The sequence below is a fragment of the Helicoverpa armigera genome, chromosome 6, assembly GCF_030705265.1.
Source record: "Helicoverpa armigera isolate CAAS_96S chromosome 6, ASM3070526v1, whole genome shotgun sequence".
Lineage (NCBI taxonomy): Eukaryota > Metazoa > Arthropoda > Insecta > Lepidoptera > Noctuidae > Helicoverpa > Helicoverpa armigera.
This window is the reverse complement of record NC_087125.1, coordinates 7,984,508-8,011,929: the sequence shown is the minus strand read 5'-3', so window position 1 is coordinate 8,011,929 and position 27,422 is coordinate 7,984,508. Positions and strand designations below refer to the sequence as shown.

Genomic DNA, 27,422 nt, shown 5'->3' with positions numbered 1-27,422 from the left:
CTCCATACAAATCTGTCCATTGTCCATTCCATGGCGGCTATCAGCCGCGTCCAATAATCTGTTTCCAGCGTTACAGACGAGTTATTTTCATAAGTCAGTCTTCAAGTGGTAGAGTTATTTGACGAGAAATGCAGTTTATAAACCCATTAATTTGTATTCTGCGGTACCCGTTGTAATCTGTGGTAAATGTTATGTCAAATATCTGTCATTCTTGTCATCCACTTCCATACTTCAATCAGAAAAATGACCATCATTGGTCAATAGCATCAATTCGTAGTCTTTCAAGCAAACGAGCCAATAGTGAAATTTTATTATTCGAATTGACAAATGATAAGGAGTGTCGTGTAAAATACTGAATTTCAGTTCAATACAACGTTTTATATTAATCTAACTACAGTTTTAGCGGAAAAGAGAAAGGAAAGACTAATCACACAGGAACGAACTACCATAAATTCAAACTGCAAAGATAGAAGCTCTCCATCTACTTTGAAATAACTTTAGAAAGTCATGTTCTATTTAAAGTGAAGCATTTTTATTATACCAACCAATTACTTAAAAGAAAAAAATAAATAAACAAGTGATAAATTAATTTGACAGAATGTCAACTCAACTAATTGATAAGTTTAAGCAGTTAGATGCTTACGCAAAAACATTAGAAGATTTTAGGATAAAAACGGCCACCGGCGCAGCAAGTAAAAAGTTTTAAGTTACAAAGTTCTCTAATGTTATCAATACAAATTGTCTAAAAATATTTAATTCCTTTTTTGAATTGTAGTTACTGTAACTGGAGGGCTGATTATGGTGTTATTGTTCCTCTCAGAACTATATACTTACATGTCACCAAATATTTCGGAAGAACTGTTTGTTGACACCTCGAGGGGCCACAAACTAAGAATAAACTTGGATATTATTGTTCCAACCATATCATGTAATTGTAAGTATTTTTCCCCTTATACAATTTCTAGAGTCCAATAAGAGAACAGCAATTTAGCATCCAGTTTTCAGCATCATTGATTGATACCTCTTGTGAACACTAATCTTGTTTTGTATCTCTCATACTTCTCAAGAAAAAAACAATTGTTTCCTGCAACCATACATTACACACACTTCAGATAGAACACATAATTTTAAATAAAAAGATATTATGATTCATCCACATTCAACTAGTGCAATCTTAGTCCCTTCCTTCCATTTGGAACATTCTTAATGTCATCATCTTAAAACAGCATAATAAATACCTGCTTCTTCCTATCACTTCTATTTTTATATAATATAATTGTTAATGTTTCCCCTAACATATCATCAAAAGGCAAGGAGCATGTAGTAATTGATATATTACTCTTCTTTCAGATTTAGTACTTGATGCTATGGATTCATCAGGTGAACAGCACCTTCAAATGGAGCAAAACATCCATAAGAGAAGATTAGATCTGAATGGAAATCCCATAGAAGAACCAAAGAAACAAGAAATTGCTACGTCTACCACAGTAAGATACAATTTCATTGAATCTATATGTTCCTACCTACTATTTAAGAGCATACTTATACTCCTGCGTTTAGGGTTCTGTCAATATAATGATTAGTATTTTAAACACTTATTCATAGCTCTTGTAGCAAGCAGTTATGGTTTCTGTAAAGCAAGTATAAAAAACTTTGCCTAGGTAGCACATAATACTATGTGCTAAGTACATTTCTATTCATTGTGCTGCCTTATCACCTTTTTGCCTTATATATTGTGTGTATTCAAAATTAGAATAGTACATAACATAATTTGTTTGTTTTAGTTAAAACAAAAGCAGAACTCTTCTGAGGTAGCAGTTGTAGAATGTGGAAGTTGTTATGGAGCAGCACTTAATGAATCTCAGTAAGTTTATTCTGAATGTAACAATAATCTACACCTCCTTCATCATCTGACTTGCCTTTTCCCAACTATGTTGTTTTTACAACTTAAAACTAAAGAACAGCATCCAATAGGCTGGCAGCACGTTATTGTGTATTATTTTATTAAATCTGTAATCAAAGTACCTAAAAAAATAATGTTTTGAGACTTAAGGAAGTTTATAAACAATTATTGAACATCTGCTCCTGTATTTTGCTGGTTTTTTTCATGCATTTTATTATATCTCACATACTGTCTCTCTCTTATTAGATGTTGCAATACTTGCGAAGACGTCAGAGAAGCATATAGATTAAGGAGGTGGGCATTACCAGATTTATCTACAATAGAACAATGTAAAAGTGACGACTCCATAGAAAAAACTAATTTAGCACTCAAAGAAGGTTGTCAAATTTATGGCTACATGGAAGTCAACAGAGTATGTATAGAACATTAAATTCTTGTATATCATATTTAAAAAATACTTTATTAAATAGGATCTTTGATATAGAAACAAAATACCTGTACATGAGGCAGTTGACTAGGTATGCCTAAAATAAAAGACTGAATATTTTTTTAATAATAATTATACTTCACCAAGAAATGGATTTAAATATCATATAATTGCAGCTAGTAGACCTGCTACTTTGATAAAGAAGTGTTCCACAGAAAAGTCTCCCAGCTGCCGTTATTCAACTTGTTTCTGACTTTTCAGTTTATTATTTTTATGTTTTAAGAACAGTTCTATTTATCAAAATTTCTAGGTTGGTGGAAGCTTTCATATAGCCCCAGGAAAGAGTTTCACCATTAACCATGTGCATGTCCATGATGTGCAGCCGTACTCATCATCAGTATTTAATACAACCCATTTCATCAAACATTTATCCTTTGGCACGGATATTGAAGGAGCTAACACTGCACCTTTAGATGGAATTAATGGTGTGGCTAAAGAAGGTAAGGAATATTATTGTTATTTACTAAATAATTGTAATTTACATGCATAGGTATACCCATGAATGTTACAGATGTGCCCATAAAGCAGATAGGGAGTTCAATGGCCCCCCTTATACAGTCAATTACCTATATTTTTAAATAATAAAAATCACAATTATTCTTTGATTTGCAAGCCTTTCCTAAATAAATCATAGATTTTTATAAAGTATGAACTAACTGCCTAGGACAAGGCACAGTAATACTAAATGCACTTGCTTAGTTATCACAAATTAATCAAAGAAAGCATATCTGTATCAAAAATAGGTAATTTATTAGCTTAGCTTATTATAGGCTACTTTTTGTCCCTGTGCAGGAAGAATATCCCTACAATAGTAGCTCTTGCATATTGTTTAATGTAACATTGGATCAAAAGCCTTCAATTACCCCTACCTTGTAAATAGTGGAATGAGATAAATGCACTTAATTCTCCTAAAACTATGTAGAACTCATTTCATACCATTTTCCCAAACAACATTGAGTGCTATTGCATAATTTGCAAGACCACATTACAAAGTAATTGTAATAAATAATATGGATGTTATTTCAATAACAATATTTATTAAACAAATTTGTTAATGAATCAATTATATTAAAACACTAATAAAAGCAAAGTCGAGTGCACTACGCACTATAAGTTTAAATTACCGTATGTACAAAATATAAGAAGAACTATAGTATTAACAACGAATTCCAGTACCGATGGCCATAAAGGTCCCGAAAGTTCCGCCACCTTGAAGCATTACTTTTCCAACGGAATGTACTAATTCCCGTCCTCTCGCTCCATATCTGTAACGATAAATTAAGTAACGACACCGCAGTAAAAAAAAAACAAATCAAATTTCAAAAAACCTAACCTCAAAGCTGTGAAACCACCGAAAAGGCCGCCGCTCGCCATTCCTACACAAAAACCAATCATGAACCCCATTTTCATTTTGTCGAAACAAGATGGTCCTTGACTCTGATATACTCCGCCTGGTACGGGCATCTTTGTTTAGGGTTTGTTTCGATTTTTGAGAGTGGAAATCTAATTTATTTATCAATACTCGAGCTCTTACGAAATACGAAAAAAATATTCATAGATATTTATTAATGACAGTTAGAAATATTTGTTGCCATAACAATAAATAATAAAACTTAGAAGAAAGGGTACAGTGTGCCCAGATTATTAAAAATACTGGATGAGAAAAATAAACTGTAATGAAGTTCTACATTGACTCACGTTCCCTGTGGCTGGCTACCTGAACCTTCATCATTGTTTTTTATGGACCTAGTAATTGAATGCAGGCAGACAAGCCGCGTTTTCATCACGTTTTTGTATCAAATAACCACTCGTACGAACCGGGTGATGTCACTCGATTTTTCCGCTCGGAAAATCGTTATTGTGAAAACACTGAACGGCGACTTTGCCGTGTTAAGCAACAATGGTATTATCTTTTAACATAGATATATTGATGGGACGTTTTCTTTTTGAGAATAAAATGAAATAGTACCCAAAACAGTTCTAGATGGCGGTGCACCAACTACGTGAGTGTTGTGTACCATTACCAAGTTAAAAACAAAGTTGCACAGAGCCCCTTGAGCAGAGACCCAAGAAATTCAGATTTACGGAAAAATTGTTTTTAAAATCTTTTGGAACATTCGGATCATTATTTGACTGACTTCTTTTCTCTTTTAATCCAGTTTTATGCCCTATTTTCTATTTTTATTATTGTTGAAGACAAAAACGTTTAGTTATACGACATGAAAATTATATGACGTTCCGTTCCTTGCATTCACGTACCTAGGTCAGCGCCATCTAGTCATCAGCTAGGAAAAGAATGAAAAAGAAAATCCCTCATTAAAATGAATTATATAACACAGGGTTTGTTACCAGTCCAAACACGTCGTTAGAAAAAACAGTTCGTTTAATAAAATAACACAAGTATACAACAGTATGGATAACCAAAGGTGACTTAATCAGAATTTTACAATAAACACTCAACACGGAGCACCGCGGAGGAAAAATTAAATCTAGCGTCCGAATCACATGGCGGTCGGGTGGCTCTCTTGCGCGTCACGGGCTGCGCCGCTGCGCGGGACCGGCGGGGTGAGGGTCGCGGGTGTCGCGGGCGCGGGGATGCGGCCGCGTTCCGTTAGCCGCGCGGCGCGAAACGTATGGCTTTCAAAAACCCCGCGCTACAGTCTCCCCCTCTAGTCCAGCTAGCGTGCCCCCACAGCTGGACTAGTCTAGGTACCTGCGCGGCCTACCACGCTTACGTTTTTCGCGGACCGGCGGTTCTACTTCACCATGATAAGGCGTCAGGTTCGAGACGTGGAACCTCCTAACGCTCCCCCCGGTCTGGATGTGCTCTAAGCCGTATGTAGTGGGGCTTACGATCGTCCCGATCCTATATGGGCCGTCACGGCGCGGGATGAACTTTGCGGACTGTCCGCGGCCCGCATCGTTCGGCCCTTGTGTCTTTAGCAAGACGAGGTCACCTACCTTATAGTCTGGCGGTGGCCTCCGCTTCTTGTCGGCATACTCCTTCTGCGCGGCTCGAGCCTCCTCGTGAGTGTCCCTGGCCTGATCCAGGGTGGCCGCCATCTGTTTTAGGTAAGGAGTAATGCTGGGTGCAAAATTATCACTCTCCACGACAGCCCTCATTCCCGGCCAATAGTACCTGGCCCGGACACGGCTCAACGTGCGCTCTACTCCGAAGTGACCGGCTGTAGGCGCGTCGTGAAGGTCAACCAATACTTGCCTGCGCTCCTGCTCTGGAACAACCAAACAGCAGTCTTCTCCGTCGTCTGATTCCAAACTGTACCTATAAAGGATTCCATCAGACATCACGTAACCCCGATCTGACCATGGTCTCCCCCTAGAGGGTTCGTCGGACTCCATGTCCTCGATGATTTTACGAACCTCTGGATCCAGGAGCTGATTGCTGCGGACATCAGCACCGCTTCTCTTCGGCATGTCCACAATCGTCGTGCGTAGTTCACATTTATCCGGGTCGTCCGGACAAACGGGTCGCGATAGTGTGTCCGCCACCACGTTCTTGGTCTGGGACATCCTATACGGTGGACACGCAATACTATACGGTGGACTCACCTTTATCCGATGCGTGGCAAATTCCGTGGGTGGTCCGTTGCGCGCGAACTGCGGCGCACGACTATCAATAAACGAGTCGAGCGAACGTCGCTGCTCGGAGGTTAACTTACAACCTTCATCCGGGCGCAGCAGCGTCAACTCCGACGGCGCGGCGTACATCAGCCCCGTGTCAGACGAGGCGGGCCGCTGCGTATTCGCATCGCTTGCACTAAGTACATACGAGTAAACAAAATTGTAAACGACACCGGGATCATCCGCGAATGTCCAGACGCGGCGGGCGACGTCAATTATTATTCCCGCCCGGGTCAAAAAATCGACCCCTAGTAATGTCTTGGTGTTTGCCCCTGGCAACACTAACATCGGGCAAACAATTTTACGACCTTCAATGACAATACTTACGTCGGCCGATAACAGGTGCCTCCACCCTTGTGTTCCGTCAGCAAGGTGAACGTACCTTTTCGTGTTGCTAAAACTTACCCCGGAGTCAACTAAAACTCGGTATAATAAAGGGCTCGCAAGACTATGTGTTGCACCCGTATCCACCACGGCCACGCCGTGACGGCCCATAACATTTATACCTACCATCGGGTATAATTCCCGCGATGTGACGTTATTGATGCGTACGTAACTCGAATCGTTATCACTAAAATTATTAAACGACGCTTCGACCGGTTTTGTACTTTTATTATTACATACGTCACATCGGGACTTCACGACGTCCGGCTTACCACAGCCGTAACACCGCAACCTACTCGCGAAGGACGGCTCGCTACTTGGCCCCGCACCTGACGCCTTATCACCAGTCATCTTATCGCGGTGACGACAATCATCACTAAGATGCCCGAAAGAACGACAATGCCTACAACGCGATCTCGTCTTATTATGGTTGCGCGTCGCGGTCTCGGACTCGGTCCCCGTGTTATCGGTAGGTATCTTAGATAACGAATGTTTGTTTTGATTTTTCTTCAATTTAAAATAACTTTCCTCCGCGATTCTGGCGTTATACAATAACTTATCTAAGCTTACTATACTATCGCGGGGTACACGCTTAACTACACGTCTATGTAGTAGACCGTAACACATATCTATTTGCAATTGTTCGTCTAGCTTATATGGTAGCTTTGCGATTAATGCACGCACTTTGTATATGAAAGAATCAACACGTTCGTCGTCACGTTGCTCGGCGGCGTAGATCTCGCGAAGTACCTGATGCGCGGGCTGCGCCACGCCGTAGGTATCGCGCAGGCGCGCGAGCGCGTCGGACCATGTGCTCACCGACGCCTTCACGCCGCGCCACCACACCGCTGCCTCGCCCTCCAACAACATAGGAAGACCTCGAAGGGCGTGAGCGTCGCTGATGGCCGTGCATTCTTTATATATCTGCACGGAATCCAGGAACGCCTCCAGGACCTCGGCGTCCTTGGAGGCTCCGGTGAACCTCGCCGTGCACTTGGCGAAGTTGATGCCGGCGGCGGAGGCTCCGCTCGTGCCGGCGTCGGCGCGGCTCGCGCTCGTGTCGGCGCGGCCCGCGCGCGCTGCGGCGTGTCCCGCATGCGCGTCGGCGCGGCTCGCGCCTGCGTCGCCGCTGCTCGCGGCCGCGGCACCCCCGTTGCTCGCGCCGGTGTCGCCGCTGCTCGCGTTCGGTTGAAGAGACGCCCCGATGGGAGTGGATGTCCTAAACTCGCCGGTGGACGTCAACGCTGTAATGAGGCTTTTGTTCGCCTCCATCTGCGCACGCGTAATCGCCTCGATTAGCGTGGATAAAAATTGATCCGTGGGCTGCATTGTGGGGTGCGGCGCTGTCGGTGCCGTGCTGCTGGATCTCGCGGCGTCCCCGCGACCAAGCTCCACGACGCTGTCCTCGTCCTCCGTGAGCGTGGCGTCGTCATCACGGCCTCGCTGCCGGAGTGCTTCCTGCCTCGTTAACGGCATTTTGGATAGGATAACGTGTAGTTGCACACTTCAACAGTTCGCACAAATCACACAATGTTCACAGCTTTTGGTTCACAGTTTGCACGTGTTACTCACTCAGTCAGTAGGTAAGTTCGTGCCACGAGTAGGGCGCCATTATAACACAGGGTTTGTTACCAGTCCAAACACGTCGTTAGAAAAAACAGTTCGTTTAATAAAATAACACAAGTATACAACAGTATGGATAACCAAAGGTGACTTAATCAGAATTTTACAATAAACACTCAACACGGAGCACCGCGGAGGAAAAATTAAATCTAGCGTCCGAATCACATGGCGGTCGGGTGGCTCTCTTGCGCGTCACGGGCTGCGCCGCTGCGCGGGACCGGCGGGGTGAGGGTCGCGGGTGTCGCGGGCGCGGGGATGCGGCCGCGTTCCGTTAGCCGCGCGGCGCGAAACGTATGGCTTTCAAAAACCCCGCGCTACAATTATTATATATACACAGCCGCCGAGGTCTTAACGAGGGAATCCTTTTTTTTTAATTATTTTGAGTAGACAAATACAGATATAATTATTAGGAGAGAATTCAATATATTCAAAATGTTTCGTGGGGATTTACAAGTCGCACCTTTTCGCGTGATGAATAAAAAGCAGGAAGGTTTTTACATAATGAAACACCTTTTCTTAGTTTCTAGCACTTCATTCAAAAGATATTTAATAATAAAAAATCCTCTTATAACTTAATCTGTATTTTCGGATATTAAAACACAATAAGAAGATTTTACACTTGGCTTTTAGCTCTAATAACTCATACAAGGTACCTATGGTTTTCCTTGCTATATACATATAACGTTAAACAATTCCAAAGATTCTTACTAAATTTAATGCACAAATGCGACATTATTTACCTCAAAATTATGTAAACACTGACAGATAAACAGTAATCGTCAATTATGATCTCTCTGTGTGAACTGATTGTAACTCTTGAACAAACTGTAGCTTATATTTAGCATTTAAGCACTTATTTCCTTTACAGGAGCTGTAATGTTTCAATACTATTTGAAAATAGTGCCAACCATGTATGTAAAATTGGATAAGACTGTGTTACATACTAATCAGTTTTCTGTAACAAGACATCAAAAATCAGTATCCAATATAAACGCAGAATCTGGAATGCCAGGGGCATTTTTCAGCTATGAGTTGTCACCTCTTATGGTTAAATACACAGAAAAGGAAAGGTAATTATTTAATTGCTGCACTAGAAATGCCATTCTGCAAAGTTACATACTGTTGACTTTCTGGTTATCTTGGTTTTATTCTTTTCAGATCAATTGGACACTTTGCCACAAATATTTGTGCTATAATAGGTGGTGTATTCACAGTTGCAGGAATCCTTGATGCTCTTTTGTACCATTCATTGAATGCCTTTCAAAATAAAATGGTTTTGGGTAAAGCTGGATAATTATAATGTCTTTAAAAATATGTTGAAGTCATTAACACTGCATTTAGCATAATTTCTACAAAATTCTACATCTGTGTCTTCAATCATAGATTTCAATGGAATATAATTTGGCTTCTTTGGATCATACTGTGAGCGACCTAGCTTTTCTAAAAATAAATGACGCTGTTTTAATCTAAATTTTCTACACATTAATATTTCAGGTGTCTCCATTATATTTTCATGAGGTATTTTCATAAGATTGTGAATGTAATTAAATCTCTCCTCCAGAGTTGTCTGACCTGAAATAAATATTTTATAAGTACACTGGGTAGTATTTTATTTTGATTATTTATCAACTTAACATTTAGTACTTACTCAACATTAGGAGTTTTGGTTTCATCATTACTAATTTTTTCACCTCTTCATCATTAAAGCCCATTTCTTCTTTTATTATGAACATGTTGCATTTTACATGATGTAAATTGTATGTTATTAATTTTGGTTGCTTAGTAGCTAAATCTCTCAATTCTTGGCCTCGCAAGTTAAGACATTTTTGGAAGTAACCTAATCTCTTGTCAATCCTCAAAGTACTGGAAAAAAATATGAAACATGCTTGTAGCCATTAACTATATCATCAACGTAGATTGATTACAAGGTTTAGCAATGTTGGGTGCAGTCGGTCAGTGGATGAGTTACCATCTATCTATGTCATGAGTTCCTCCATGTTTCCCAAGGAGCATTCAATTGGTCCCAGCTGCCAATTAAATGCAGACAACCAGTCTTAGCTAGGGAAATGAGCTGCCAAGGTAACTGCGTAGAGATCAGACAGGCAGCTGCTTCATGTAGAACATTGGTACTCAGCTGCATACAGTTACGACAGTAAGCAGATCCCAAAGGTGTCTGGAAAAGACTAAGCAAATAATGATGTCAGAAGCCTAAGTTGAATACTTACCTAAACATTAACCAAAATGGATTTTTCACTATAATCCTTTTAATTTCATTGTTTTTGAATGCTTTCGATTGTAAATAGTTAACTCTTACTTCAAGGTCTTCTAATTTTTCACATAAGATCATAGGGTTCTTAGTTAGAAAATTTCCAATTTCATCCATTTCAACAAAGTTGCTTAAATATATTATATGATTTTTCATATCTTTCTCAAAGTCTAATGTTAGGAATTTGTGTACTATGTATGGCTTTTTCTCAATTTTGCTTATGTTTACATTTAAATCAACTAAATTCTTCAATGTTTCAGAATTATTGACATAAGCTGCTAAATTAAAAGTATTTGAAAAATAAGGTGTTATACTAGACAAATCTTGGGATACAGGTCTTAAAGCATTTTCACTCGCCTCTGAACTCTCTGCTACTGATAGGCTACTATTATGTACACATCTACTTCTTTTGAAAACTTCTTTCAAAGTGAGGACTTTATACGACAGCGACCTCAAATATGTTGACGATAGTGCCATTGTTTTTATGAATCACGTTAAACGAAATACAGATATTACATTCCAGGAAATACTTGTTAAGTTTGTTTTTGGAGGGCTGATCACTTCCAGAGGCAGGTTGTCTGTCACTTTAAATGACATTTCTTCTTTTTTTCCCATATGGTTGACCTGAGATCTAATAATGAAGTATGGAGGCAGTAGTCAGGAACATCAAAGCGTATTGAAAAATGACAGCTGTCAGCAAAATTTATTACACTCGTGACGACGCAGCGCACGGAAGGGTGTCCACAGTTGATGCCAAGTAGGAAATTCCAAATAAGAAAATTGAAATCATTTACTAAATATGCAAAACTAGCTTTTGCCCGCAACTTCGTTCGCGTGGAATAGTGACTACCAGCAGATTTTTGATTTGACCAATAGATGGCGCTATATGTCCGGAATAATTTAATTTTTGTTTTTTTTTTTGTAATAAAAACTATCCTATGTCCTTTCTCAAGTTTCAAACTATGTCTGTACCAAATTTCACACAAATCGGTTCAGTAGTTTAGGCGTGAAGAAAAGACAGACAGACAGACAGAAAGACAGACAGACAGACAGACAGAGTTACTTTCGCATTTATAATATTAGTTTGGATTTGGATAAATCAGACTGACGAGTTTTGTTTTTTTTTTTACTGTAGACAGATATAAACGAATTTATAAACCCATATCATTGATCTGTATTCAACGACGTCCCACTGAGTCGATTTTCTTTTTCATTGGCCATTTTTGTTGCTTACTTTGTTTTTGAATACACTTTGATGTTCCTGGTTAGTGACTACTGACTCCATATCCATATCCTCGGTATCATCGCTTAAAAACTGACAGGTGCTAGATGCATAGATGCGGTGGTGGAACACCAGCCAGCCAGCTGTCATTAATGTCACACTGTTCTGTCGGTGTTTGCTTGCTGTCGTTGTAACGTGGTAGCCTATAATTACATACGTACTTCTACCTACGAAGAATCTACCGGTAAGTGATCCACTAGACAATAAATTAATCAATAGATTTATCTTAAGACTAACTATTACCACTCTGTCATTGCATTCATGAAATTCTAGAATGTTGATGAGATCTTCGTTTGAAATGATACCACAAGTTACACTTACCATATGGTAGTAGTCGATTAATGCTTATTAATTGATACTATACATTTAAAATGAGTCAAAGGTATAACATATAATAAAATGATTTAATTTTAAAAATTTGGTCATTGTATTTGAGACCTTTTCAACATAATACTTTCTTTTGTCTATACGTAACTAGAGCACGTAAGTACGTACTTATTATATATGTTGCAGTAATACTTAACTGCATGATGCAACTTTAACTTGGAATGTTAAAATAAGAAATAAAACAAAATAAAATCTTTTACAATTGGGAAAAGACATAGGATAGGCACAAATTATGAGTATAAATGCCTTAAGTTAATAGATTTAAATAAAAAGATATTAAAGTACCTATGTTTAAAAAATTAAACCAGTGAGGTTATATCATAACAATCCTACTATTTTTATCAAGACACAATATGTTGAAGATGTAGTGTCTAGTATCTTAAACACTACATATTTAGGTAAACAGTATCTACCATATGGTATCTGTAAGGAATATAAATCCTAGGTTCCTTTCACCACAATATTGATTCTAATGCATTAAAATCTATAAGGCAAAGCAAGACTACAATTGTTAAGGAAATGCTGTACCTGAAAAATAAAACCAAACAAAAAAGATAAAAAATCTTGATAACACTTTTACACAATTACATATGAAACAAATAAGTGCTTGAAAAGAAAAGCTCAATTTACTTAATTAATAGTTATAATTGTATCACATGATTTTTAGAAAAATAAATCTAAACTGGGTTTTTAAGTAAGAAGTCAAGTCTATTTTTTAAAAGAAGATGTATCTCAGAAACTGTTCTGTTAAAAATAACAATACTACTATAATATCTTTATCATCTAGCTCTTAAACAGCTGAGCCAATTTAGGCACAGTATCTTTATTTAGACTCAGAATTTCTAAAGTTCATAGAATTTAATTTTATTAATTGATATGATTATTATTTATTAACATTATTAAATAGAAAGGTCCCGGCTGTCATGTAACAACCTTGGCAGTCATCACGGGTAGACAGAAGCCAGTAAATCTGACACCAGTCTAGCCTAAAAGGGGTACTGGGTTGCCTGGGTAACAGGGTTGAGGATGTCACATGCATACAATACAATAATAATAATGTTGGGGACACCTTTTTCACACACAGTCGGTTAGCCCCATGGTAAGTTATTCATTAACTTGTGTTATGGGTGCTAACTCAACTGATAAACTACATATAGCTACATATATATACATATTTATAAATACACATTGTAACACCCAGACCACGGCCATCAAGCATGCTCATCACACAAATGTCGACCAAACCGGGAATCGAACCCAGGACCTCAGGCTCTGCAGTCCGGCATGGTGACCATTGCGCCATCGAGGTCGTCTTGTCACATGTCACATAGGCAGTCACTCCTTGTAAAACACTGGTACTAAGCTGCATCCGGTAGACTGGAAGCCAACCCCAAACCAAGTTGGAAAAAGGCTCGGGAGATGATGATGAAATTTAAATAAAAAGTTTTGCCAAGCTTGTTTGTTTAAATAAATACTTAACCAAATGAAGTATAAGTGTAATAAAATAATAATAATCCTGAAAAGTAATATTCCACACTGTATACCATAACATCTAAAACTACTATAAAAACATATAATAACATTCTTTAACTATATGTAATATTAACATTCTTTTTCTATTTACATTTCAGGTTAACTCAAAAATGGATACCTCAATGACTGGCAACCAGATAAGAAAAGCCTTTATTGATTTCTTCATCAGTAAGGGCCATAAGTATGTTCATTCTTCTTCAACAATACCTTTGGACGATCCGACGCTGTTGTTTACTAATGCAGGGATGAACCAATTTAAACCTATATTTTTAGGTTCAGTTGATCCTAATTCTGATATGGCTCAGTATGTGCGAGTTGTTAACACTCAGAAATGCATTAGAGCTGGAGGTAAACACAATGATCTAGACGACGTAGGCAAAGATGTTTACCACCATACATTTTTTGAAATGATGGGTAACTGGTCTTTTGGTGATTATTTTAAAAAAGAAATCTGTGCATGGGCCTGGGAACTTCTAACTGAGGTTTATAAATTACCGGGCGATCGGCTCTATGTCACGTATTTTGGAGGAGACTCTTCTTCGGGACTTGAACCAGACCTAGAATGTAAAGAAATATGGCTAAAATTAGGTGTTCCTGAAAGTCACATTTTGCCTGGGAGCATGAAAGACAACTTTTGGGAAATGGGCGAAACAGGTCCATGCGGCCCTTGCTCGGAATTGCATTATGATCGCATTGGAGGACGTGATGCCGCTCATCTCGTTAATATGGATGACCCAGATGTATTGGAAATCTGGAATTTGGTGTTCATTCAATTTAACAGAGAAACAGATGGGTCATTAAAACTTCTGCCCAAAAAACATATTGACTGTGGTTTGGGTCTCGAAAGACTCGTGTCAGTGATACAAAATAAGAGGGCGAATTATGACACCGATTTCTTTATGCCAATATTTAAAGCAATTGAAGTAGGCACGGGTGCAAGGCCTTATTCTGGAAAAGTTGGATCTGATGATGTCGATGGGATTGATATGGCATATCGCGTTTTGGCCGATCATGCTAGAACATTAACCATTGCCTTATCAGATGGAGGTGTTCCAGATAACACTGGTAGAGGTTACGTTCTCCGAAGGATATTAAGAAGAGCTGTACGTTATGCATCCGAAAAACTTAATGCTAAACCTGGCTTCTTTGGCTCATTGGTTCATACTGTTGTTGAGTTGTTAGGAGACATTTTCCCGGAAATTACTAAAGATCCTTTGTCGCTCATCCAACTTATAAATGAAGAGGAAATTCAATTCTTAAAAACACTATCACGCGGAAGAAATTTACTCAACAGAACAATTGAAAAACTAAATGGTAAAGTTATACCTGGAGATGTTGCCTGGCGTCTATATGATACATATGGTTTTCCAGTTGATCTAACACAATTAATGTGTGAAGAAAACGGACTTACGATAGACATGGATGCTTATGAAAAATCTAAAAAGGAATCACAACTTATATCGCAAGGAAAAGTTGCAGGTCAAGAAGATTTATTAGCTCTAGATGTACATGCCATAAGTCATTTGCAGGAAGTCGGTATCCCTACAACAGATGATTCTCCTAAATATAATTATGTGGCATCATCAACGGAGAAAGAAACCGTTTACACCTTCTCTCCTTGTACTGGAACTATCGTAGCTTTGCGAAAAGATAAACAATTCGTAAACGAAGTTTCTTCCGGTCAAGAATGTGGAGTTATACTTGACAGAACAAATTTTTATGCTGAGCAAGGTGGACAAATTTATGATGAGGGGTATATGGTAAAGGTTGATGATGACAGTGTTGAATTCATGGTGAAAAACGTGCAAGTTAAGGGGGGATATGTATTACATGTTGGAAAACTGGAAGGCTCGCTCAAAATTGGGGATAAGTTATCGTTACACATTGATACTGAAAGACGGAGACTAGTTATGAACAACCACACAGGAACTCATGTTCTAAACAATGTACTCAGAAAAGTTCTCGGAAATGATTCTGATCAACGCGGTTCACTTGTTATGCCAGACAGACTTAGGTTTGATTTCACCAACAAGGGTCCGATGTCCATCAAACAAATAAAAGAAACTGAAGATCAGATCAAAGACATCATAAATAAAAATAAACCTGTTTACGCTAAACATACTAGCCTGAACGACGCTAAAAAAATTAAAGGTTTGAGAGCTATGTTTGATGAGCAATACCCAGATCCAGTCCGTGTTGTATCTGTTGGTGTTCCAGTTGAGGAATTGGAAAAAAATCCAGAAGGCCCAGCTGCTTATGAAACGTCTGTGGAATTTTGTGGGGGGTCTCATTTACATCAAACAGGTCATATTGGAGATTATGTTATTGTGAGTGAAGAAGGTATTGCAAAAGGAATTCGAAGGATTGTTGCTTTAACTGGCCCAGAGGCCATGAAAGCTATTAGTAAATCTAGCATCCTAGAAAATGAGGCAAACAATATTGCCAATTTCATTAAAGATCAGAATGACATCGTAAATCAGAAGGAAATACTCAGAAAAATTGTCGATCTTACAAACGACATATCTCAAGCTCAGATATCTTATTGGAAAAAAGAAGAACTAAGAACCATGCTTAAAAACCTGAAGAAACAACTTGATGATAAAGAGAGAGCTGCAAAAGCAGTGACAATTACCCAGGTCGCAGAAAAAGCAAAAGAAATATGTGAAGAAAAGAAAGGAAGCCAAGTGATTGTTTCAGAGTTGAAAGCGTTTGGTAATACTAAAGCTTTAGATGGTGCCTTAAAACAAGTGAAGACATTATCTCCAACCACAGCAGCAATGTTCTTTTCTGTGGATGATGAAACCAAGAAGATATTTTGTCTTGCTGCAGTGCCTAAAAATGCAATTGAAAAGGGTTTATTGGCTTCGGAATGGATTCAGTCTGTTGTGCCAGTTATTGGTGGGAAGGGAGGTGGCAAACCGGAATCTGGTCAGGCATCAGGAAGTAACTATACCAGTCTGAATGAAGCACTAAGAGTTGCTGAGGAATTTGCTAATTTAAAACTGAGTTAAAAATTTGCTTTTATTATTATTACTCATCTCTAACACATTCTTGTTGCTTAATAAAACACTATTTATTATTATAATAATAAATAAACTTTACTAATTTCATTCGTCTATTACTTAAAAAAAATACGACATTAAGTACGCGGTATCCGGTAATGACCATACGTATACGAATCTCCCTGAAAAAATCGATTATATAGCTCCATGAAGGGGCCTGAGGGGGAAAGTAAGAATAAACCCTTGAAGAACAATAACAATATCCGCCAAAAGAGGTCATCATCATCCTTTTTGTTATCATCCCACTGTTGGGTACAGGTCTCTCTTCTCCCACAGAGAAGAACCACCACACTTGCCCAATGCGGTTTGATGATTTCAGAAATTATAATCCAGGTTTCATCAAGATGTTTTCTTTCACATTTAATCAGTCAATAGTCAATGGTGGCCAAGATATACTTAAACAAGTATATAAAAATTGCATTGGTACTTGCGTGACCTAGAATCGAACCCACACTAATTTTCAACTTTGTTTAGAGAATTTGTAGGGTGACTATAATGGTCATAGTAGGACCTCTGGGGACATTATGTAAAACGCAGTCGAAAAGGGTTATTCCCGCTCGGTAACACCCTTTCATCAACACTGTTGACGATCGGGAAAAAAAAGTTTCGTTCGTTCACAGTGTTGACGAACGCTACTTATTATTTTAGTGTAAAAGGGTTATTCCCGCTCGGTAACACCCTTTCATCAACACTGTTGACGATCGGGAAAAAAAAGTTTCGTTCGTTCACAGTGTTGACGAACGCTACTTATTATTTTAGTGTAAAATGGTTATTATGCACATGATAAGGCCACTTTTATTTTCTAGTTAATTGTGTTTCAAAAGATCTAACATAATCTATTAAAACATTTTAAAAATCCATGACAAATCTTTCCATATATTTTAAAATTAAAAACGACTACGAACATTTTTTTACGAACGAAACTTTTTTTTCCCGATCGTCAACAGTGTTGACGAAAGGGTGTTACCGAGCGGGAATAACCCGTCGAAAACTCATCTCGTTTGTTTCTCTTCCGCGCAAACGTCTGCTCCAATAGTTATAGTGTGTAGCACAGACTACTAAGAGGGTGTGTACTAAGGATGCTGACACCCAGAACTAACGCAGGATAATTTTTATCCTTTTGTGGGAAGGATTTTTCTAGGTACTCTGGTGAAATAGAGGGCGGAAGCTGTTTTTTTAGAAATGCATTAAAAACGAAAACACTGTTTAAAAATTATTTAATGAACCTTTAGAAGAACCTTGTTTTTAATGTAGTTCAAACAAATATTTCTTAAACAACCGACATATTACACTAACAATATCTACATAGTTTTATCATAGAAGTAATTTAATACAAATATATTCATATAATTATTTGGTTGGTCTTTTTATGACAGCACCAATTCCATTGGTGATTATTCCTCACATTGAGGTGGTGCGTGCATATAATAATAATTTACAATAACTATTTTAATGATTCTAGTAATATTATATAACAATACATTATTCCTGCCCAAAGCCTTCAGTTTCTTCAATAGCAAAGTTCAGTTTTTCACATAATTGCTCATAGCTCTTGTATGGCGGTAAGTCGAGTCGATTGAAGCATGTATGCGACCGGGGTAACCAAGTATCTTTTCCAACCTGAAAAACAAACATATCTTAAAAATTAAATATCTGGATGCAGCCAAACAACAAGGCATTCAGCCAATTCAGTTGCGTGTTGCAAGAGACTGAACACTCGGATTCTGCTATATTTTTTTTTCTTAAGGCATACCGCAGTTTAAGTTGACAACCTTCTTGGTTGACCTGACTTGAAATTAAAAATACTTTAGCTTGTTCATGCTAGGTCGGCATAAGCGTATATGGTGTAGGCAGTATTTATATCAAAGTTACTTGTATCCATCATTTTACCTTTTCTATGCAAAATCTCTGTGGACCATTCGATCCCATAAGTTCGGCAAATCCACCCACTGGAACGCGACAGGTGCCGGTTACAAACTGTAGTAATCTTGCGCGCTTTTCGTTATCCATTTGACGGACAAACTAAAAAGAAAAAAAAATTAACTTTCTTTTCATTTCATTTTCGAAATTACACCACCACCATGCAAGCTGACGGTATTTGGAAAATTCAGATGCATAAATACATTAAGGTCTTAAAAAACAACTTTTTTTTTTTTATTTATATACAACAACATCATCACTATCATTACAGGTTTCCCTAATTCAATAGTGTGGTACAAAATTATAATATATTTATTGGCAAACTACCATCATTGTGATTTTTGCGAACTCATTCAGAGAGCAAGTAAAAATATCAATTCTGTCCGCTACCTCGTTGAGTACACGTAATGTACGTGTTAATGGAGCTTTCCCCAACAAGTTCGTCCTAGCAGCCGGTATCACAAATAAACTCGGCCGTCGCCTTCGCGACACGTATTTGTCGGGCACGCACAGTTTAAGTTCTTTTAGAACCCCTGGATTTGATGTCTTACCGCGCCATAATTTAAATATGTACGTGGCAAGAGCCATGTCCCTCCTAGTTTCCAATTTATTGTATCCAACCATGCCTATAACAAACAAGGTCGGATACATCAAAGGATAAAAAGGATATACACCATAAAGTTTCAGGTACAGAAACCTAGTATATTTATTTTGAATACGTTCCAGCATGAGACTATACTTAGCTTCATGTGGAGCCCAGATGATTGCGTTACTCTCTAGCTGACTTCTTACCAATGTGTTATATAAAGCAGATAGTACGGACACATTTGTAAATTCTCCTGCTCGACGAAGTACAAAACCTAGACTCCTATACGCTTTTTTGCAAACATTTAAAATGTGATTACGAAATGTCAGCTCAGCGTTAACATTCACTCCCAAATCTCGCACAGAATCGGTTCTTTGAAGCGTTGTATCGTCCAGCTTGTACTTATAGGTTATTGGGGCTTTCATACGACCAAAACTGATAACCGAGCATTTAGCCTTGTTAAAAAACAATTTGTTTCTCTTGCTCCATTCAGCTACCCTATCCACGTCTTCTTGAAAGCGCTCACAATCTTGTTCTTTCCTTACTGCTCGTAGGATCTTAAGATCATCAGCGTACAACAGACAGATGGTTTTATAACCAAGCCAAATGAAAAGTTGAATGTAGAACATTATAGATGATATACAGATATCATTGCGATCGGGCAATACGCACGGGCATCGGGTCGTAATTACGCATCAAATAAAAAAATATACATACCTGCCAGAACCAAAGCACTTGCTTGCTTGTACGAGTGTAATGTCGGTAAATAGTATTTCGTTGCCAATCGTCTACGTCGACCTCCTGCATGCCGCACAGCATCAGCTCCAACTCGCGCTCGTCGAAATATTTGAGCCACTCTAGAGGTACCACCTGGAAATACAGTCAATACACACATTTAATTCATTTTATTTAGCTTTTGTTCACTCTCTACATTATGTCTTAAACATTTTTTTCTCCATTCTTCTTGTGCGTAACGTAAACATAATTACATTTATCAGCATTTAATTATTGCAATAACTATACCTCATTAAATCCATCCAGGAATGCTGAGGTTTGTTCTTCTATGCCTCTAGTCATTCGCCACTGAGTGACTAACTGAAGGTACTGCTCTTTGTTTGTCTGGAAATAACCAATTGCAATAAATATGAGTACAATATACATCATTAGTGTATAATGAACATAATGTAGTATCAACATGACAACTATACCTCAGTAACACGTTCCTTATCACCGGATGGTTTGAGCTCGTGGTGTATGACTTGGCCTAGCACTTCGAAGTCTACGCTGAACCACATCTCTAGGCCGCATTCGTCTATATTATTGTCTTTGATCCAAACCAGAGAATTGTAAAATTCCGGATCTATAGACTCAATGTCTTTCATGGTGAGTTTTTTGTTTAACATTCTTTTATAAAAGGGCATTGTGAATCCTGAATAAATAAATCTACCGTGATACAATGCCATTGCTATAAACCTGCCTATGAACTTGAAATAAAGGAGGTGGTCTGGATTTACGTAACTGGCTGGGTTAATTTGTAGGCTGTAGTTGTTCTTGTTAGCATACTCGAATAGGCAGTACATGGGGTTCAGGACTTCGTGTGACAGTAAGAAGAACCACTCTCGACTCACACCACCATAATCTAGCCCCTCTTCTCCGCGGAATATTATATACAGTCGTCTGCGCAACTCGTACGCAGGCAACCTCATTATCTGCAACAGAACATAATAAGCACTAAAACCTTTCTATTCAATTCAAATGTTTATAACACTGCTTTATTGAGTAAATATAAGAGTGACCATTGTTGAAGTATGTTATTATAAATACATACTTAAATTTTTTATATGAATGAGCTTGTTTGTTCACTATTTCTATAAAAACAATTCAAGACTTGGTCACATTTTCAATTTTTGTAACCTGCAACCCAATATTGACTTGAAGACTAGTATAAACAAAACGTACCTGATGATAAGAATCCTCGAAAAGCGACTGTCGCGACAGCGTTATTTTAATATGACTGGGCAGGGCGTTGCTCTGGCACAGATAGCGGAACTGGCTGAGCTTCCAGCGGAAGGAGCGCTCGTAGGCGCGCGGCACGCCGTAGGCGCCCTGCGGCCCCTTGGGCGCGCCCGGCCGCGGGTCCTGGAACGTCGTGCTGCGCGTGTTGTGGTCCACGAAGTAGCGCGTGCCCTCCTCCGTGAACCTGATCTCCCAGCCCGGCGGCAGCGCCTCCTCCAGGGCGCTCATCTCTTGACCCTATTGCAACGATATCATTAGTGCATTAGTGTTATATTCAACTACGTTGAGTTGGAAATAGCTGATAACGATGGTGTAGTTCACAAACAATGCGGCACCTTCTGTGCTGCCCAAGGTGCCCAACACCTGCACATTGAGAGAGCTACTTGCCGCTACTGATAATGCCATGTGCGTGGCGCATGGCGCAATACTGGGCCTCTAAAATGTAAGATTGCTTGCCGTCGACTCGCCAAGTTACCTGTGTCCGGGGGTCCTCCCACTGCGTGGTGCGGTTCTTGTGGTTGACGTAGTAGACGCGTCCGTCGGGCTGCACGCGCCGCTCCCAGCCCGCCGGCAGCGCGCCCAGCGAGTCGTCGGGCGCGGCCGCGCTGCCGGCGCTGGCGGGCGGCGCCTCCTGCGCCACGCTCGTGCCCGCCACTGCACCACTTCCTATAGTCAAATTAAAAAATCATTTTTTGTTACCATTGAATATCTTACGTCCAGGACATAAGACATCAAATCTTATGAGACCTTCGAGACGGACACACTATAGTTAGGTATAGAATGACAAAACGAAGCTGTGTACAGTTCCCGGCACGTAACTTGGCAAGAATCGTGAGATGAAAACATGTCCTATTTTATTCAAGCAGACATACCTAATTGTCAATAAAAAATAATGCATAAGCAATTGTTTTAAATCTTGCAACAAGACGTTCGACTGTACCATATTATTGTACTGTCGTCAAAACAACATTTATATGGCAATTTTTGTGATGCTACGATGCGTAGAAGATGGTTAAATTAGTTACCTTATATTCCATTACATGGTTAGCTACATAAAGGTCGACCTAATAAAGGCGTGTTAAAAAAAATAAAAGGATATAATTTCATTATTTCGTTGATTAGCTAGCGATGATTTTACTGGTATAATAGTCATGCCGTGTCTCTAATAAATAGTCATGTCTCGTAGCGCACATGGCACATGTTTGATTATTGCTTACGTATTATTTTACTCGTGTGTTAAGTAAGTTTACCAATTAGCAAAAATGTGGTCGTAAGATAATAGGTACAATTTTCTCAGGAAATGTATATGTTCTTGTTATTTTCCAGAGACGTGGACCCGAAACAATCAAAAAATATCAATGACGAAATATCAAGCAGATATATGATCAAGGCATGCTTGCTTACGTTTAATGGAATAGGAATTTTAACAAAGCACCTTTTATTTGTTGTTAGATATAAAACAATAGACGCCATACTTATTGTTTGACCGTAGTTTTGTATACTCATAAAAAAATGATATGTCGTGGTTCTGGCAATAGAAATGATGTAGCTATTTTATGGTATGTTGCAGAAATGCAAGGTTATCAGTCATGTTATGGAATGGAATGTAGCACAGGTTGTCTGGAAAGGTATTTCATCTACCATATAATTTATAAAATCAAAGAAAGTTTTTGTTAAAAAGGTAATTAATTTGGTGACGAACAGTTATCTTACTTTTTCCTGATAGTCTAAATACCTAGGCAGAATGGTATTAAAGCGATAAGATTATAAAAGTATGATAACGACGAAATATACATGATTATGTAAAGATATCAAGGAAGAACCAAATATGAGAATATTTTATAAAATCATACTAAGATTATAAATGCGAATTGCGAAACTTTTAAAGTTAAGTGTACATGAATATCTATGTTAGATTTTCGCGCTAAAACCACTATTTTGATGAAACTTGAGAGCAATATAGCTACATAGGTGCATCAGAACAGCATATATGTAGTTGTATATGTAGTATATGTGCAGGAAGTAAGTTTTTTTTTCCTGTCGTATTTACCCAAACTTATTCTTGGGCCTATCGATCTAACTTAGTCGGTTAGTAACAGCCGCACCATGGGCCGGTCGATGAAGTCTATTTTAGCAAGACTGCGCGATGGTCTGGGAATGTCCTATGTCATAACCTAACGATTCCACAGGATAGTATGCCTATATTGTGGTTCCGTCTGTCTTTTATACATATCTTTAGCGAAAAGTCGGACAATCAGTCTTACTAAGCGGTGTCCTGTTTCTCAAGTAACTGTGGAAGAAAGACTTGAGGAAGTCAGCAATGCAAGTACGTCAATGTAAGACAGTAGTAGTCAGCTGCATCCGGATAGACTAGAAGGCGACGATAGTAAAAGGCGAGGCAGATAATAAGTATTGATGAGCATACCGCCTGCGGAGAGGTCGTGCTCGGAGTCGGGCTGGTGCGGCGGCTGCGGCGGCGGGTAGAGGAAGCGCTGGTTGCCCTGCGCGACCACGTGGCGCCGCTCGCCGCGCCAGTGCTGGAAGCGCGCCAGGCGCTCGGTGTCGGGGCGCTGCCACGTGGTGGTGCGCGTGTTGTGGTCCACGTAGTACACGCGCCCGCGCCCGTCGCGCCGCACCTCCCAGCCCGGCGGCAGCGGCTGCGGCCGCTCCCACGACGTCGACCGCGTGTTGTGGTCCACGTAGTACCTGCAGTTACAGTTCGCCACACTTCACACAATGCTTTCGTCGGTTAGCTACATAACAACACTACCAATAGCTACGAACCCTAGGGCGCAAATAGGACCTAAATATTTATTTGTTACAAGCCACGCGCTTGCCTTATTCTACACATCTTGCAATAACGATACTCATGTTTTACGTATAAAACAGGCACCCTCTCACTGGCATTGCTAATTGCCTGACCTGGAATCGAACCCACACTTCTATCCACTAGGCGACCATGACATAAAGAGCAAAAAAAATTTTTTAAGGAAAATATAAGTATTAAAATACAATTGTCCTGTTTAACATTATTATTACACCTTTACTTCCAAAAAAATAAGGAAACTCTTTAATATTAAGTTTCACGTTAGACGTTGTACAAAAGGTACTTTTCATCATTCAATTAAATTTCGGTCATTCAAGTTTCTTGTCTACTGGTGCGTGTCTATCCATGCTAGAGAATGCATCTGAACTAAACTTGGGCTGGATGATTGATTGATAGATGTTGCGAACCTTTTAGACTAATTAGTTTACATTCTCGTATAATCTTACCAAGGATGTCATGTCACACCGATAAATCCGTAAATTCGAATAAACGTACAGTAAATACTTCTTTTAATAAGTTTTCTTTATCTTACGAAGCAACTATTAAAAATTTAATGATTGCCGTTTCACCATGTGTGCATATCATTTCATCATCTCCAAAAAACGAATGTATGGAGTATGTTGTTGATGGGTACCTGCGGCCATACACGTCGTATCGCATTTCCCAGCCGGCGGGCAGAGGCTCTTCGGCGGGGTTCGCATAGAGGACAGCATGTCCCGGGGTGGTCGAGTCCGCTTCGGCGTGCGACGGGCCGGCGCCGCTGTCGGGCGCCGCGCCCGCCCCGCTCGCCGGCCCCGCCACCGCCGCGCCCAGCGCCCCGCCGTGCTGCACCGTGCCATTGCTCAGCGGAGGCGGACCCGGAGGAGGCTGACGATTTCACCACTTTAATATGCTATTCGTACACACATAACAGCAACACCGTATTGCTAAACTTAAACTTACTCGTAAAGTTTGAGCACGAACCACTGATCTCATTGCAGACTCGGCATTGCTCCGCACCCTTATCCTTGCTCTAACTCCATCATTAAGAGGACCACTACTGTTCGTAGACTCTCCGAGTATCTCGTGTGACTGACTCAGAACAGATGGATCAACTCTTAAGCCATCGAGAAGTATCACTAGTTCAGCTGCTTTTACTTCTCCGCTTACACTGGAAGAGTTTTCTTGGGACACTGTTTTCATCAAATCTGTAGGAATCACAATAATAATTTTAATAAACAGAGATCATTTTAATTGCTTCTTATGTGTGATAACTAAATAAATATAGTAATTACCTATATTCAGCTCCACATTATCACATTTTCCATTGCAGTATAACAAAACTTTTAATAAATTAACTCTTTTTTCTCCAATAATGTTATCTTTTCTGAAGCTATGATAGTCTGCCAGCCGGAACAACAACTGTGATTGAGGTGTAACAAGCACTGTAAGATCTTCTTTCCATTTTGGATGCAAAGTACTTTTTATGACTTCTGTACGTCTTGAAATCTTATCATCAATTATTACTTGTAAATATGGATTTGGTTTAAAAAGTCCAGAATTTTTTATATTTGCTGATTCAACTAGGGAAAATACAAAAAAGAACAATCATTAGTAGACTAATAAATCAAGACTTCATGCTAATATGATAAGATTAACAATTAGAGGCCTAGTCTTTTATACTTTTTGTAAACAATGAAATTATTTTATTTTATACATATAATAAACTCTAAAATAACTGCCTCTGAGTAAATATATTAAAAAAGAATGGGAAGTTGTTTTCATGGGAGTTAAAACCATTTGGTACAGCTAGTTATATATCTTAGAGATAGACAATGTTCCTTTTACCGGAGGAAATCTAGACATTTGGTCAGTGAGTTGTCTTAGGGTTTGACGCCACTGTCTTTACCTACTCGTCTGTAGTATAAGAGTGGCATTATTTCGATATTGTGTGTGTTATTTCAGGTGCAGTTTCTACTATACAGTTCCTAAATTAATATAATTATACATTACCTGTGAGACTAAGTTGATGGTATGTTGACAAAGAAATTGGTGTAGTTAAAACTGGTACACTCTCAGTCATTGTGACTTTTTTCAGTTCATATTACACCAATGATACCATATCCCATGCTAGTTTATAACTTATTCTCCTGAAATAGAAAATTAATTCAGTGTTATAGATTCTTACATCTTAGATCACAGGGTCATTTTAGGTCTCAATATTACAACAGCACTTGATAACACTGAGCTGGTTTATATTGCAGATATTCTATTGAATTAATTCCATTTGTTCATGAGGACTGTGCCATTTGTTTGCTCAGAGGGATCTTTTTCTAGACTCTAAAATAACATACTGATCTTATCACAAGGCTGAAAGCTTGAAGTCTCAGTTTTGAATACAATTTTCAATAGCAGAACGAATTGATTGCTTATGACTAAGTAGATATATCAAGAGATATATATTTTCTCTGCGAAGATAAGGCAGAATACGTACAACGAATACTTAATTAGCGATACAGAAAATTCGTTGTGATTACGGTTTTCAATGTGGGATCTACATGTAAAATAGTCGAATGCAATGAAGGATGCAATCATAATTTATGTACTAAAGAATATTGTAATATTATTTAATAAAACTGTTGTGAAATGATGGCAAAATGTAGATCAAAGTGTATTGACGACTATTGCAAAATAAACATCATGAAAGTAATTAATGACGCTATTGTGGCACTTATTTAGAGGGAATATATCATATAAATACCATTAATGAGGCAATCCATTGGATAGAAGTCCTTCAAGTTATCTTGTAACGTTGTTCTTATCTCACTGAAGGAAATACACAAATAATGTTGTATCGTCACGGAACATTCATAACGCTGTTTTATTTTTTACAGTCCTTAATACCACACTGAAATATCACAAAGAATCAGTTGAAAAGCTAAAACTATTTTAGATACAAAAATGATTTGAAGAACTATTGTTAAAATGATTTTTAAATTGATTAGAAATAATAAATTCCTGAAATTATTAGTCACTGCACTGTTGAGTGTTTGAGTGTTGTGTCTTTATACTTAGTGATGGGCAAAAATTCTCATCAATCGCTCTATAATACCCACGAAAAATAAGCTACCATTGAATGTAGTGCATAAAAAAATACAATCTATTGCTGTCGAGTATATTTTCTTGATTTACAAATAATTTCAAAAATCCTGATTTTACGTTTAACATATCTACACTTATGTCTAAAGTTTGTAAAGTCTGGTGTTTTGATTTTATACTGATTTAACTAAAATGGTTTTGATCGTCTAGGGATCACCTTTTTAAAAAATAATAGCACACATAAAGAAAGTTTTTGAAAAACACCACGTCGACGTCCAAGTTTATCATAATCTTACATCAATTCTTACTACTAAGCGAGTAATTTTAATGTTTATGGATACTGTTTTGTAAATCATCTATATCGATTTTGGACGGATAGGACATCACTTGTTAAAAGGTTTTTTTTATCATATTTCATGTTCTGTG

The 27,422-nt window shown here is 38.6% G+C and overlaps 5 protein-coding genes across 7 annotated transcripts; 2 read left to right on the top strand and 3 right to left on the bottom strand.

Moving 5' to 3' along the window:
• Positions 1–235: 235 nt before the first annotated feature.
• LOC110375447 (endoplasmic reticulum-Golgi intermediate compartment protein 3) lies at positions 236–9,636 on the top strand. The gene is made up of 8 exons (XM_021333553.3): positions 236–692; positions 776–934; positions 1,351–1,487; positions 1,785–1,864; positions 2,150–2,315; positions 2,641–2,830; positions 8,908–9,109; positions 9,198–9,636. Exons 1-8 carry the CDS (start codon positions 599–601, stop codon positions 9,331–9,333), a joined length of 1,164 nt encoding a protein of 387 aa, XP_021189228.1. The 5' UTR covers positions 236–598; the 3' UTR covers positions 9,334–9,636.
• Positions 3,408–8,353, bottom strand: LOC110375450 (reactive oxygen species modulator 1). 2 transcript variants are annotated; one of them, XM_064035235.1, is made up of 2 exons: positions 3,724–8,353; positions 3,408–3,655 (listed from the first exon to the last, which is right to left on the bottom strand). In XM_064035235.1, the coding sequence occupies exon 1, from the start codon at positions 7,890–7,892 to the stop codon at positions 5,091–5,093; it is 2,802 nt and encodes a 933-aa protein (XP_063891305.1). In that variant the 5' UTR covers positions 7,893–8,353; the 3' UTR covers positions 3,408–3,655; positions 3,724–5,090. The 2 variants fall into 2 exon arrangements, with proteins under 2 accessions (XP_063891305.1, XP_063891306.1); XM_064035236.1 differs by having other exon boundaries at positions 3,724–3,989.
• LOC110375448 (transcription termination factor 3, mitochondrial) lies at positions 8,877–10,962 on the bottom strand. Its single transcript, XM_021333554.3, has 3 exons — positions 10,265–10,962; positions 9,688–9,902; positions 8,877–9,611 (listed from the first exon to the last, which is right to left on the bottom strand). Exons 1-3 carry the CDS (start codon positions 10,780–10,782, stop codon positions 9,334–9,336), a joined length of 1,011 nt encoding a protein of 336 aa, XP_021189229.3. The 5' UTR covers positions 10,783–10,962; the 3' UTR covers positions 8,877–9,333.
• Positions 10,963–11,613: 651 nt separating this feature from the next.
• LOC110375446 (alanine--tRNA ligase, cytoplasmic) lies at positions 11,614–16,617 on the top strand. Its single transcript, XM_021333552.3, has 2 exons — positions 11,614–11,771; positions 13,606–16,617. The coding sequence occupies exon 2, from the start codon at positions 13,618–13,620 to the stop codon at positions 16,516–16,518; it is 2,901 nt and encodes a 966-aa protein (XP_021189227.3). The 5' UTR covers positions 11,614–11,771; positions 13,606–13,617; the 3' UTR covers positions 16,519–16,617.
• A 1,152-nt stretch (positions 16,618–17,769) lies between these two features.
• Positions 17,770–26,978, bottom strand: LOC110375445 (E3 ubiquitin-protein ligase Su(dx)). 2 transcript variants are annotated; one of them, XM_021333549.3, is made up of 13 exons: positions 26,659–26,978; positions 25,911–26,047; positions 25,193–25,480; positions 24,861–25,105; positions 24,553–24,785; positions 23,517–23,797; positions 21,567–21,757; positions 21,035–21,328; positions 20,284–20,784; positions 20,099–20,194; positions 19,793–19,945; positions 18,460–18,591; positions 17,770–18,189 (listed from the first exon to the last, which is right to left on the bottom strand). In XM_021333549.3, exons 2-13 carry the CDS (start codon positions 25,978–25,980, stop codon positions 18,052–18,054), a joined length of 2,622 nt encoding a protein of 873 aa, XP_021189224.2. In that variant the 5' UTR covers positions 25,981–26,047; positions 26,659–26,978; the 3' UTR covers positions 17,770–18,051. The 2 variants fall into 2 exon arrangements, with proteins under 2 accessions (XP_021189224.2, XP_049691755.2); XM_049835798.2 differs by lacking the exon at positions 26,659–26,978 and adding an exon at positions 26,252–26,276.
• Positions 26,979–27,422: the final 444 nt, after the last annotated feature.